Source organism: Vanellus vanellus (genome assembly GCF_965231255.1).
Source record: "Vanellus vanellus genome assembly, chromosome: 4".
Classification (NCBI taxonomy): domain Eukaryota; kingdom Metazoa; phylum Chordata; class Aves; order Charadriiformes; family Charadriidae; genus Vanellus; species Vanellus vanellus.
Window position 1 is genome coordinate 760445 of NC_138909.1, and position 13534 is coordinate 773978.

The 13534-nt window shown below is 39.1% G+C and overlaps 1 protein-coding gene across 1 annotated transcript in view; it reads right to left on the reverse strand.

Moving 5' to 3' along the window:
* LOC309671114 (BMP-2-inducible protein kinase-like) overlaps window positions 1-13534 on the reverse strand; it is a 47809-nt gene that overhangs the window by 2787 nt on the left and 31488 nt on the right. Inside the window, exons 8-14 of the mRNA XM_082482287.1 lie at window positions 13287-13390; window positions 11009-11088; window positions 9203-9363; window positions 7682-7860; window positions 6620-6715; window positions 5668-5855; window positions 3426-3583 (exon numbers count right to left, since the gene is read on the reverse strand). Of these exons, the coding sequence (XP_082338413.1) occupies window positions 3426-3583; window positions 5668-5855; window positions 6620-6715; window positions 7682-7860; window positions 9203-9363; window positions 11009-11088; window positions 13287-13390 (966 nt within the window). The remainder of the gene's footprint in view (window positions 1-3425; window positions 3584-5667; window positions 5856-6619; window positions 6716-7681; window positions 7861-9202; window positions 9364-11008; window positions 11089-13286; window positions 13391-13534) is intronic.

The window sequence follows — 13534 nt, forward strand, 5'->3', positions numbered from 1 at the left end:
AAAAAAAAAAAAATCCATTTCTTCACAATCTTGTCAGAATCTCAGCATCATATGTTGCTCCTGCACCATCATTAACACCGACGATAACAGGAAGAACAGTGTACCCAGGAACACCACCCTGTAACTCCATACCAAAGTGCTCTGCAAAGGCACTCCATTCAGAAATCCGCATTCAATTGCACATTATGTTTTACTGCAACTGTCTGCTTTTTGCTATGAAAACTTTCACCAAGTATAAGCAAGGTATTCTGTTCCATGAGTTACCTCCCTTTTCAAAGGAAAAATGATTAATCATCACAGCAACACCCATCACTACCGGCAGTATGAGATTAAGCTACTAAGTGCACGAAATCAAACGTTAATGTTAGCCTGACAAATTGTGATGACATCTTGATGCACTATCAAAGACTGTGTATATTTAATTACTCATGTATTACTGTCACAAACACAACAGCTTTAAAAATATGTCAGGTTTAAAAATATTTTTAATTTATGTATAAACCATCCGCTCAACAATACAAACCAGGTGTTTGGAAGTGGAAAGAAAGGATTAGTGTTTTGTGTGCTGCTCAGCCCCACATAACATTGCAAAAAGACAAACTTACATAACACTGTACTGCAGCTATAAAGTACAGGACAGCAACTGGGTTTAGTAACAGGAAATAAAGCAATTTATCCAAGCTGTATCTTCAATTCTCCTTCATCTAGATGGCAAAGTGATTCACAGTAAACTCAAATATTGAGCAAGAAAAATTACCTAGCAGTAAACAGCAGTTTTCTCTCATAAAAGGTAACCTACATCTAAAGGGAATTAAGCCGTGATCCTTTAGATATATCTGAGGAAATTCCAGGAAGTATTATACAGTTGAAGACAACTTTATAGGTGTAAGCCTTAATTGTACAATTTATCTCCTATTTTCTCATTAACCCACCTAAGTTTGAGAAAGTAGCAGTAAACCGAATTAAGTATAAATATTTCTGCTTTGACTGCATTAAAGGCATTAACACTGCAAGGTAAGTTCATACAATCTTTGGCACACCATCCTTAGCATCAAAGAACAAAGTTAAAGGTCTTTGAAGTATGTATCTATGTGTACAGCCAAGCACACATACACCGAATTTAAAACTAGCGATGCTCCCCCTCCACTACACCTCTAACAGAAATGATGCCAAAAGGCCCAAGAAAAGCTGTAACTGCATCTCATGTAACGCGTAAGCAAGCCTGCCATCTAGTGTACTAGTGCTCACGCACATAATGATTTTAATTTATATTTTTAGGTTTTCTGTATTCAAATGACTGAAAACCCCTAATGCTAGTTATTACTGAGCAAAACTATGTTATGTTTATTTTTCTTATACAGTATACAAAGTTTATTATCACATCCAGCTCTTCTGTGCACTGAATTATCTTTACTAAAAGGTGAGTCTGGGTAGATTTAGTCTTTAAAAACTTCAGTTTTTTCACACATGCAGTACAAAAACTGGATAACAGAATTACAGTAGTCGTTAACTGTACTTTCTGCTGGAGATTTAGAGACAGCAGTTAGTGGCACTGAGCTCCAAGTTACTGTGTCCTTTATTAAGTCTAACTGTGCACGCAATTCAGCCTTTTCACCAAAAGGGCTGTCAAGCACTGGAACAGGTTGCCCAGGGAAGTGGTTGACTCACCGTCCCTGGAGACATTCACAACATGCGTAGACATGGTGCTTAAGTACATGCTATAGTGGTGGACTTGGAAGTGTTAAGATTGAGTCCAGCCGTTAACCTAAGGGTCTTTTTCAACCTAAACGAACGTACGATATTTTTTCCCCAGCTTCCTACAACCAGCCTATTGAGCTACTCCAGGCAAGCTTATTTCTCGTATACCATTTTCCAGCTTTTTTGCAAAGCCATTTCAATTGAGTCCTTTGTTAATATTTTCTTCTGTATTTCAACTCGACCAAGACACATGGCTCAACCAAATCAACCTCTTAAAGTTTACCATAACTACATTCAGCAGTTCAGCTGTCAGTTAAAGATTCTGTAAAGGGGTAATGTTGTGCTGACCTTTTGTTTCAAGCTAACCTTCTCCAGATTCAAGAGTGTATTCAGAGAGGTTGTTGAGGCCCCATCCCTGGAGGTGTTCCAGGCCAGGCTGGACAACCTGGGCAACCTGGTCTGGTGGGAGGTGTCCCTGCCCATGGCAGGGGGGTTGGAACCCAATGATCTTCAAGGTCCTTTCCAACCTAAACCATTCTATTATTCTATGATTTCAAAAGACTTCTCAGGCTTCACTTGAAAACAGCATGCATAAAGATATTCAGTTCTACTACTAAAGAAATAAAATTCTAAACTTGCATTCGAAAAGAATGCCTACTTTTCAGCTGGTACATTATCCATTTTCCCCAGCTAACATTAAGTCATTTTACTGCAAAGTGTGTGCAGGCTACATCCACATCTCAAAAATAGGAGTCATATTTTATCAACACAGGCAACAAGTGCAAAAAATCAACTAGAGTTTCACAAAAAAAAAAAAAAAAAAAAGAAAACCCAAACAAGTCACTTTCCTTAAGGATTAACAGGTAACACGCACATCTTGTTCAGCTACCTTTAAAGACAAGAAAACCAAGAGGAAAGACTCAAGTGAAGACATAGTTTCTTTGGTTTGTTCCCCCCTCCCCCAATTACTTGCAATTCAACTTTACTCCGTTGTTAATTGCAAGGCACTTGCTGATAGTCAGCCAACTATATACAATCTGGTTTTTGACATTGTCACATCTTAGAAGTCTGACTAATAAATCTGATCTGGACAAAACCAGTTCTCGGAAGAGCAGCTAATGAGCACGTGTTAAGCAATTAAGACGAGGAAGGGAAGTCATTCCAAGTGAAAACCATTGAGATAACTGACTTCAAGAGAAAAAAGTTTATTCAACTATTGACATATCAGAACAATAATGCAGCCCTTACATGTAGCCACTCATCAAAAAGGACATTACAAAACATTAACATAATGTAAGAGATCCATTTTCTTTCAGGCATTTTCAAAGGACATCAGACCCACAGAATCTTCTCCTCTGGTGTGCAAGAAAAAAGCTGGAAAGGAATAAAGCAAGCAGCCAAACTTCTCTTCCTATCTGACAACATACCTCTGCTGTTCAGAGCTTCTTGACAATCAAGGTGACACAAGCAGTATTTAAGAGCTAGGATATTACCATTTCAGCAATATTTGAGCCAGTAGCTGTGAGTTTTAGACAGTGAATTCCTATTGCACGCATTTTCAAAACAGGAAAGAAAAAAGACAGGCCCAACTCTGCCCTCAAATGCTCAGAAAGAATTTTCTGTACACAGACCGCACGGCCCTTCCGTAAGACAGGTGTTGGAACCGCTGAGCAACTACAGAGCCCTTATTTACTGGGAAGCAAAATAAGCCTTCAAGCGTCCCTTACTTGATCTTAGCAGGTCAAATTCTCTGTCCAGGAGCTCCTCCTCTGTCAACTTGGAAAAATTATCCTCTCCAAATGGGTTCCAGCCTGACATATCAGGTGGGTTGCTGATGTTCTGCTTTGGGTAACTGGCAATTGCTTCAGTATCAGGAATACTTGACCTGTAAAGTCAGTTCATGGAGGCAAATCAGGACAGACATTACTGGATTGTTTATCAGGGTGAAAATCTATGACATGCTTCATAGTGCCAAACTACTATATAAAAACACACGTGCATTAACAGCTTATCCCAACAGCATCTTCAGGCTCGTTTAACACAAAACGGTCACCTCAAACATGCAGTTTGATCGCATCATTCCTGTGCGCAATCCTTGGACTTTTATTTTTCAATTTATTAACTGTAGCCAAAGCAAAGAACCCTTCATCAAGGTGACATGCAAGGGTAAAAAAAAAAAAAAAAACAAACTGTATTTCACTAGTGGTCATTTCTATATTGCCGTAGCAGACAGCCTTATTTTCCTCACAGAAAAAAGCCTAGTACATATGTTTGAAGTTTTCATCGGTTCTCTTGATCTTCAAATTATTTTCTCTTGGCAGACACATTGTACATTAAGCGTCTTTGAATCCTACATCCATCCAACAGTTACAATTAGCTTAACCAGTTGACATCGCACCTTCTGCTTGTATTAGTCTTATCTACACAGATAAGGAAACCTTTGATCAGATGCGTCTTCCCCTTCATGTGCGTTTTGGCAAATTACGCCTACCAGTTCTCCATTTGCCTGAAGTGGACTAGGAAAGCAGCAACCAGCAAGTTACCACACGGTAGCTGCTTCTCTCTATGCCTAGCCAGGCACCTGCAGCCACACCTGCAGCCCAGCTCCACCTGGAACCATCTCTTCAAGACAAGATCAAGGGGAACGGGCTCCTTCCTGTCACCTTGGGTGCTGCCACCCCGAAAGACTACCGGCTCTTCCTACTGAAAAAAGGACACCACACAGCACAGTGCAATGCATTTAGTATGTCAAAGGGAAAGAGACTCATGACCCCTTTCATACAAGAAACCATTTTTTGTTTGTTTGTTTACAAGATCAGTCTTATGCATTGCAAACCTTGCTAACTTGCAGTCATTGACTTGAAAATAAACAGCAGGATCAAAATCTTTGGACAAACACACAGAAGCGAAATTGGAAATACACATATTTACTTCCACACTGGAATGATTCCTTTCAGAAATTATTTGAGACAGAGATATTCTGGCTGTAGACCTGACTGAAGTACAGCTGGTAAATCTCAGATATGTACAGAAGTGCAGGACAACACACTCTGCTAGGGATTAGACTACCTAATTGGCGAGTAGTCGTCCAACAGGTCACAGTGGTATCTGATATTATATCAATCCAGCCTACAGCAGGAAAGTACTTTGCCTTTTTGTCTTTCAACACAACGTAAATTAGAAGAAACTGAGAATGACAGCAGCACCTGAAACACGTAAGCCACACTATGAACTGAAAGCCTGTGTCAACACAGGCTGCACTTAAGACTGCAGCATTCCCACAATTGCAAAGGGCTTCTCTTTCAATGTAGTATAGTAGGAACCTATAGAAATATAAAGCCTAGTTCAGAGTATTAGTGAAACTGGACAAATGGGGGGTGTTTGTTTTTGTTTTTAAATCAGAAAGGGAAGGCTTTTTTTATTCCACACATTTTTGGTAAGAATTCATGGGAAAGCCATTATTTATTGTACTTTATTAAGCAAGGGTAAGTCCACAGGCCCCTGCAAAGGGATCATATCACCGATGAGGTGTTCTCCATCATACAACATACTTGAGTCATACCTCTGATCAATAGACACACGCGTTTCCAGCACTAGCAAATAAATGCCAACTATAAAGTCTCTCTTGAAAGAGCGTTTGAATTGCCTTTCACACACCCATAAACTCATTCAACATAGGCCACTGACCACCCTAATTGAAGTGGCTAGAAGGCAGTTCCTGAAATAAGTCCGGGAACCAGAAAAAGTGGAAAATAGGTTCTTTAAGAAGTTGTACCAGGTTCACCTGTTTAAAAGCTAAGCATCCCACTTGCATTTCAAAATTTCCTTTACCACTAAACAGCAACTAACTTTAAATAATACCTTACCACTGAAGCAAGTAATTTCTTCAGAAAGGATTCAGCAGTGCTCATCACAATGAGGAACTAAGCTATAAGGAACCCTTGGGTACATATACTTCAAAATACTTGCCTACTTGCAGGGTAGGGAGAACCTGCCACTGTTCCAGTACGCACTGGGAGTGACCCAGGGTAAGAGATTAAGGCTGGTGAGAAGTCTTGTGGAGAAGTGATGTATTCAGGAGACTCTGCCTGTTGCAACCGCTGTTGCTGCTGAACAATCATCTGCTGCTGTAGGAGAGCCTGCTGATATTGCTGCACCTAAAGAAGATAATGATCATGTTACCAAAATTCACGTGGGCCACTGTGAATCTCTTCTGCTGCATAACACCACCAGCCTTGCAGCCAAATGCACCAACCACCACCACACTCCAGAACAGCTCAGTAGCTTCAGCAGAAACAAGAAGCCAGAACTGTCCATTACGTGGGTCAAAAGAAACTGCCCTAGCAGGCCAGCGATACCATTTTTCTTTTCCAATATATTACCCCTTACCTTTCTGTAGTTACTGCAACCTCAGCACATGCTACTGCACTGCTTAGTAGTTTTTTTCATCGTACCCTATTCTTAAATATTAGTAGTAAAAATGTCAGGAAAATTTCTCCTGACTTTTGAAAAACAGAAAATGCTAGTCAGCCTTCTTGCTTTTAAAGTAAGAATTTGATGCCACAGCGTCCCCTACCACTTCATAGCGTACCATACATTTGTTGCTGTGGTCACTACTGGAAACCTTAAGCACCAAGTATGTTTCAAGTTAGTGTATACCTACTTAATGAAGTTTAGGATATATCCCATCTGATTAATGCAAAAGTGCAACTCCAGATAACCTCGCGCAATGGAGCTCGGTTTAACTCCCTCCTCCCCCCCAAACTAAGTACCATTTTCGATGCTGAACTTCACGCTATTTACCACATCCACAGCTCATTACAAGCACTCACAAATTTCTCTTACTGCATCTTCACAGCAAACTAACAAACACAGCGCTTATTTTAAGAAGTGTACCACCTACATTCCGTTGTTGACATACCATAGCAGGATACTGAGACTGGGAAGGTTGCTGCTGGTACACAGACTGCATCAACAGCTGCTGTTGGACCATCTGCTGTTGCATTGCTTGTTGATACTATATTTGAAAAGAAGATGACGGCTTTAAGGAGTCCCCCCGCTTTGGAAATATCCAGATATTTAGAAGAAGTAACAATTAAAATATCACTGATGTGACTTAAGAGCATTTTTCAGTTAAGACATCACATAATCAAGAATCAGCTTGCAATTCAGTCAATGCTTTTTCATTACTCTGTTTGGAACCTCTTGCATTTTTTTCCCCCCAGTCAATACCAGCCTGTTTACCAAAAAATTAGACTACATATTCGGCACTGCCTTTTTTATGGCAGTCCAATTAACATCCTAACTTTTGCAACTATCACCAGTGCTGTGCCCCTTAGGAAAATACATCAGCTGTGCTTTAAAGAATAACATGTCTCAACAGGGCAAAAAAAGAGGGATAGCAATAGGCACCTTGGACAAGACCTGAAAGTTCTTGTCTGACCTATCTGCTCTTCTGTTACGTTTGCAGTTATTTACGAGATGCAACCTAAGCAGTTATACTTGACAGCATCCAAGCTGGACAGTGTTAGAATACATGCTATCTGAAAAATCTGGGCAGACAGAACTACAAAAAGGAAGCTCTTGACTGACCAAGAAATGGTATGTGTACAACCATCTTCTGCAAGCATAGTATTGCCACCTAAATAATTCCTAACGTTTATCTCAAGCATATTTACACATACAAAAACCCTCTATTTGAAACACATGGTGGTGATTCAAAGCAAGCTGGGATTCAGGGTCAAACTGCAAAAACAAGAAAGCACACAAAAGAAAGCAACTTTCAAGGATAAGCATTGCAGTGCTTGTGAAGAGACAATCAAAGGCAAAGAGATGAGGCAAGGAGCCACGATCCTTTTCTCTCTCTCCTAGCAAAAAAACATCAGGCAGCAACTACAAAAATGTCTCACTAGCATCTGATTGCAAGTGTATTATCAAGCATAACATGTCTCTTAAAAACGTGTCTAACAGATTTGTCTCATACCTGCTGAATGTAAGCATCCTGAACGGTCGGTTGCTGCTGCTGGTGATGTAAATGGTGTAGCTGCTGTAGTCTCCAGTCCCCTTGCTGCAGCTGCTGGAGAACCCTGTTCTGCTGTGGGGGGTGCTGGTTGGTCCCTTGGGACTGTAAGATTTCTTGTCCATTCCCTGGTCGTGTGGTTCCTGTAATATTCAGACAATACTACTGAGAAACTGATCTCCGCAGTTTACCTAGAAAGCTCCCTGGCAGTTAACCTCTTTATTTAGCACTTCAGGATGAAAGAGTTTATAAACTTTTCTCCCCAGTCTGACAACTAGTACAGTTGGTAGATACTAAGTTTGCTTCTCCAAAAACATTTTCAGGTCTGTCAATGCACCATTTCCGCTTACAAGATGTGGGAAGCTTCCTTTGGTCTCATGACAGAGCAAGCTGGGTTCAAGACTTATACTTCACTAACATTTAAGTTGTACATTCTATTATCTCAAGCCCTAACCCTCAAAGCATACGATTTTGTATGAATACAAAACAGAGTTCTTCTTTTCTTCTTTCTTTAAGGGAACTCTTGGCTCAGTTGCCAAGTTCCCTGGAACAAAACACCTGGTTAATTTCACCATTCAATTGTTTTCATAGTTTTTAAAGTAAGCAGTTACTAACATAAATCAATCTCTCCCACATGCTGTACTTGTATTCTGAAGTGCCCAAAAGTGATCTGCTCCCTTTTAAAACAGGAAAAGCTTTACAAGTTGGATGGTTATTTGGAACCCGTCTTGTAAAAGCTGTTTACACCTGGGACACAAACATTCTCACTGGCCTTTTTGATTGGAGGCTTTCCCATTACTGTCCCTACAGCTACTCTCTCTGTACTGTAACATACACATAACAAAGTACAACCAGCAAAGTATTCAAGATAAAAATGAAATCTACTTAAGTGAAAATTTGTCAGAGCCATAACTTTTTGAATACGATAAAAAAAAAAAAAAACTCACAAAGGATTGACTGAAAACCCGTTTTGCTCGATTGAGTCTCCCTCAATTACTCCTCTGTTACCCCTCTATTGCACCCACAGTGCAATGTCAGGTGCATCAATCAGAGAAGTGAAGTTTTTACATGGTGTTGATAGCTCATGACTTATTGAGGCACAGGGAAACTATTTTTCCTATTACAATTAAAGTAGTGTGAAACAGAAGAGCTCCGTACTTTCAGTGAAGTATTTGTAAGTCATAACCAAGCATGAACTTCTCTCACAGTCCGCAGCTGGATATTGAGTTCAAAAATCAGCGTTAAGCGCATCAAAAAAAAATCCCTTCACTTCTCAACAATTTCCATTTAGTTTTTGTGGCACCTGGTAAAACTTACTACTTGCATATTTAGAGTCTTTTGGAAAGGATGAAGATTATATTTCTTTTCCTTCTTGCTCTAGTAAGGATAATGTTTAAACCTCATTCATCTGCTTTTTATATATGCCAAAAAACCACAATTCATTCTTCATTTATTTTGGCCCATTGTCAGACTCTGTTAAGTTACCTTTTTGCCCACGACTACCAAATTCACCAGGAACTTGTACTTTGACTGGAGTGGCTGAGCTCTGGATCGTCAGCACACTAGAAGTGGCAGTGCTTGAATTGGCCTTTGGTCTTTGTCGCGGTGCAATTGAGGTTTCTGTTGGTCCAACAGTATCTGTTATTCTGAAATGGCAAATTTCCCATAGAAGAGACTTGATTAAAAAAAGTCTGTTTCTTCTTCAGATTAGACACAACGTATATCTTTGTAGCTCAATTATGTCTTAACCATGCGCTGCTCTACTGCTGAATTGGATTTTAGTACCTTAACATTTGCTTCCTCAACCTCCACTCGCCACCCACTGCAGCCGTTGGATGTATGGCTGCTGCAGAGCACTATTAAGAAGGTATACAAGAGCCTTATTCCTAAGGAGACCATGGCACTAGATGAAATCTCGCTGTATAAGCTTTCCTCAGTTCACAGTAGCAAGTGAAAGTTATGCCCAGCGTTTGAGTCAGCAATTACCGTTCACGTATACCGGGAATAAGATGAAGAAAAATCTTATCTGTTCAATCAACTGTTTTCTACTTTTTGTTAGGGAGTCAACCCCTAGCAGTTATAAGACCCAAGTACTTGCATCTTCCCTGCAGTACTTCAGAGCTGCATATTAGTCGACCAGGGTAATAAAGATGTTCAAAACCAAAGTACTTCCGAGCTTTAACCTTCTTACCAAGTTATAGTATATGTATTTTCAATTTTTTTTTTTTTTTTACAACTGTCCAACTGCTTATAAACATTAATTCACCATCTGAGCAGCAGTACCTAACACCTTATATTAGTTCCTACCGTATTATATCAAGACACCATCTGCCTTAAGCTGCTGTAACTTAGGGCTGTCAGGAAAACATTATTTAGGAACAACTATCCATCTTGCTACTATCGTCTACCAAATTTAGTTGGACTTTAAAACATATTCCATCGATACTCTAAGCCTGCCCTCCACTGCATGTTACCAATGGACAGCAGAGCCAGCAAAACCAACCACATCCAGACCATGACATTACTATAAAATGGGACCGACGCATCTACAGAGCTCAAACACAGGTTAGATGAGCCCATTCAGTTGCTTCTCATTCACAATAGGCTAATGAAGTCAGAGTTGAACTAGAGCTGATAAGTACGTTTGTGTTAAGTGGTAATTAAGTCACACATGTTGGCAGATTCAAAACCAAAATTATTTATATTAACAAGGAATAAAAGCATAAAGGATTCTTCCAGCATTAGCACTAAGCATACACCTTATACCACAGCAGAAGTAAAAAGCATAAATAGGAATTCCCAAAGTTTTGGGTTTGTTTTTATTAAAAAGTACAAAAAAAAGGAATATTTTTGGTATAAAAATCAGAATTTTCTGAAAAACAAAATCCACTTACCTTCATCAAATTTCAACTGCACATTTGAAGAAAACCCTAAATATGGTTTACATCTATCATATGATCCTCTCCTCCCATAAAAAAACAACTTATTTCAAAATTCACTCATGACACAGGCAGAAAATAAAGCAGATCACAAACATGGTGCTAGCACTTAATTATTCCATCACAAAACAGGCTCCCACTTTCTCTCCATGCATTCTCAATACAATGAAAAAAAAGCAATGACTGGAATGCAGAGAGACTTGAAACTCTTAGAATGGCAGTTTATATGTTCTAATGACCTCTACCCCAAGATAGCTTTTCATTTATTTACAAGCATATGAAAACAGGTTTCAGACAAATGCGTAGCTTAACAGTATTAGAAAAAAAAAATAAAGCCACATTTGCTGCTCACCTTGCTTTTATTTGGCTTTTTCTGGCAGCTGCCTCACTAGTTGTCATGGGTTCAGGAAGAGTTGAAGGAACAGGAGAATTCTTGGGAAAAATAAATTTGAATAAATTAAAAAAACAAAATCCTGAAAGAAAAAAATCATTACATATTGAAGAGGAATACTTGGGTTCAAGCTTTTCATGTTACAAGGCTTCATGCAGAACTCACTCTCACAGCTGTAGATTAAAGCAAGTGTTTAATTTTAACTGTACCTCTATGTTCTCTTATCTGTTGCAAAAGTACAACAAAACCACTACCCGTCTACATGTTTTGTCAGCTACTTCACTTCATTTACACACTACCAACTCTCAACAATTAAGTAAAACATCTACTCCAAATGTTTTCTTGTAACCGCACAGAACAGAGACTTGTTTTAGCCTCACGTTTAAAAACTAAAACAAAACCTAACCTTTGGATGAAACAACAGTAGTTTTTTTTTAGTCCACACAGCTCTTTGATGGCAAAACAAGTTCCAGAAAACCAAGCAGCATCTAAGCTTCTATGGTCCTTCAACTTAACCCCCCCGAAATTCCTGAATAAATTATGTTTCACCTAAACCGCATCTAACCAAGGAAAACTGCAGTTTTGGGGGAGGGAGGGAGGAACATGATCTCTAATTGCACATGCACTACCTCCTTACATACAGTAAAGAACACAAATCTCAATCTGGTCACAAATAGTACAGGCAGAGTTATCAACTTCAAACACTGCTTCTGAAGACTACCATCACTCCTGGAATTAGTCAAGTGTCTAGCAACGAGACAGACAGGCACATTTCTGACTTCCCCTGGAAAAAACAAGCCCCTGTCAAAGACGGCACAGTGCACTCACCCAGCCTCTCTCCTAACCTATAATGGTCATTTCATATCCTGGCAAAACTTTAAGGGGGAGAGGGAGGGGTGTCCACGTGCACATTTTTGTGCTGCTTCTCTTTGAAGACAGACGTAGGTGCTACAGGGGCAAGCACTACCACAGAAATAAACAGCAACAGAAACCAGGGCATAGACTGCTGCTCTTGGTGCTCTTCTAACACTCCAGAGGGAAAACCACACACACAAAACAGCTTTGCTTTGTAAGAATACTTCAGGCACTTTCACTTTTCCATGTCTGTCACGCAGCAAAAGGTCAAATAAGAATGCTGTTCCTACCTGCAGGAGAAGAATTAAAAAAAAAAAAAAAAATCCAAGAAACAGACATATTCAAGTCACCTGAGGTGATACTACTCCTCCTATGAGGAACATAGTAAATGCTCAAAGTACATCATGTTAATATAAAGTTAAGTACTTCCTCATATTTCAGGATAAATATTTGAGACAAAGTATAGTTATTACACTTCCTAATCACATGCTGCAACAGCCTAATGCAAAAGCATTCAAACCACTCGAAACTTTGCCTTTCTCTAAACCTACTTCAAGGTTTTCCAATTTTTTTTAGCCTAAGTTTCCAAAAAGCAACACTTGTAGTTACTGAGCAAGTTCTTCTACAACGACCGAGGACAAAGGAATGCAAAGGGATCTCAGTAAGTTCACTTGTCCGCCTCTGAAGGCAGTTTACCGTAATTGATATTTGTTCCAAATTTAGTTTTGAGATGGATTTTTCCCAGTGCCCATCTTAAGAATCACTTTATAATACTCAATATTATTGATGTACCCTCAAATTCCACTGCACTGCAATTAGATCAGTGAATGAGATGATCTTTGATAGACAGTCCAAACTTTCAAACAACGTTCAAACTCATATAGAAAGTAAGGGCTAACCAAGGCACTATTCTGTTTGCCTTCTAGTTCACTGTAGTCTTTCCAATGGCTTAACATAATTGCTAAGGATGATTAAGAAAAGGGTTTATATAGAACAAACATAAATGCTCTTGACAAGACTGTTACAACATTAATCCTTCTACTGTGAACAAGTGTAAGTTGTGTAGTATGTTTCATATCCATTGAATTAGACACAAGAGATGACTAATGTTCAAAAACACAAGTCAGGTATTGCTGCAGTATAAATATAATTCATAAGCTATGACCTCAGAATTAAAAAATATTTTGTTTAGAGAGCTAATATTGCCTGTATGCAAAGTAATATTGCCAGTAGCTAATTGAAGTGTACTCCACTCTGTGTTTTAAATTTAGGAACAAGGTTTATGAAGAAACAGAAATAATCTGTTTCAGCTGGTTTGATAGACTTCTGTCAATGCTACCTATAAAATATAGTAAAAATAAAGAAAACATTAAAAACTACTTACATTAATATTAGACACGGGACAATCCTTTTTGGCAAGTTTAAAGGCAAAGTAAGACACTTGAAAGATATCAGGTCTTTGTTCTTGATCAGGTTCAAGCATGTATCCTGCCAAAGTTGATAAGACCAAGTTATCACTGCTGGATACCAAAAAGCCTGTCGAGACAGCATCCTACCAGCAAGAAGAAATTCAGCAGCTCCGCCAAATGAGCTTACCCCAGAAAGAGTAATTTTTATTGTTACATTGGTTTT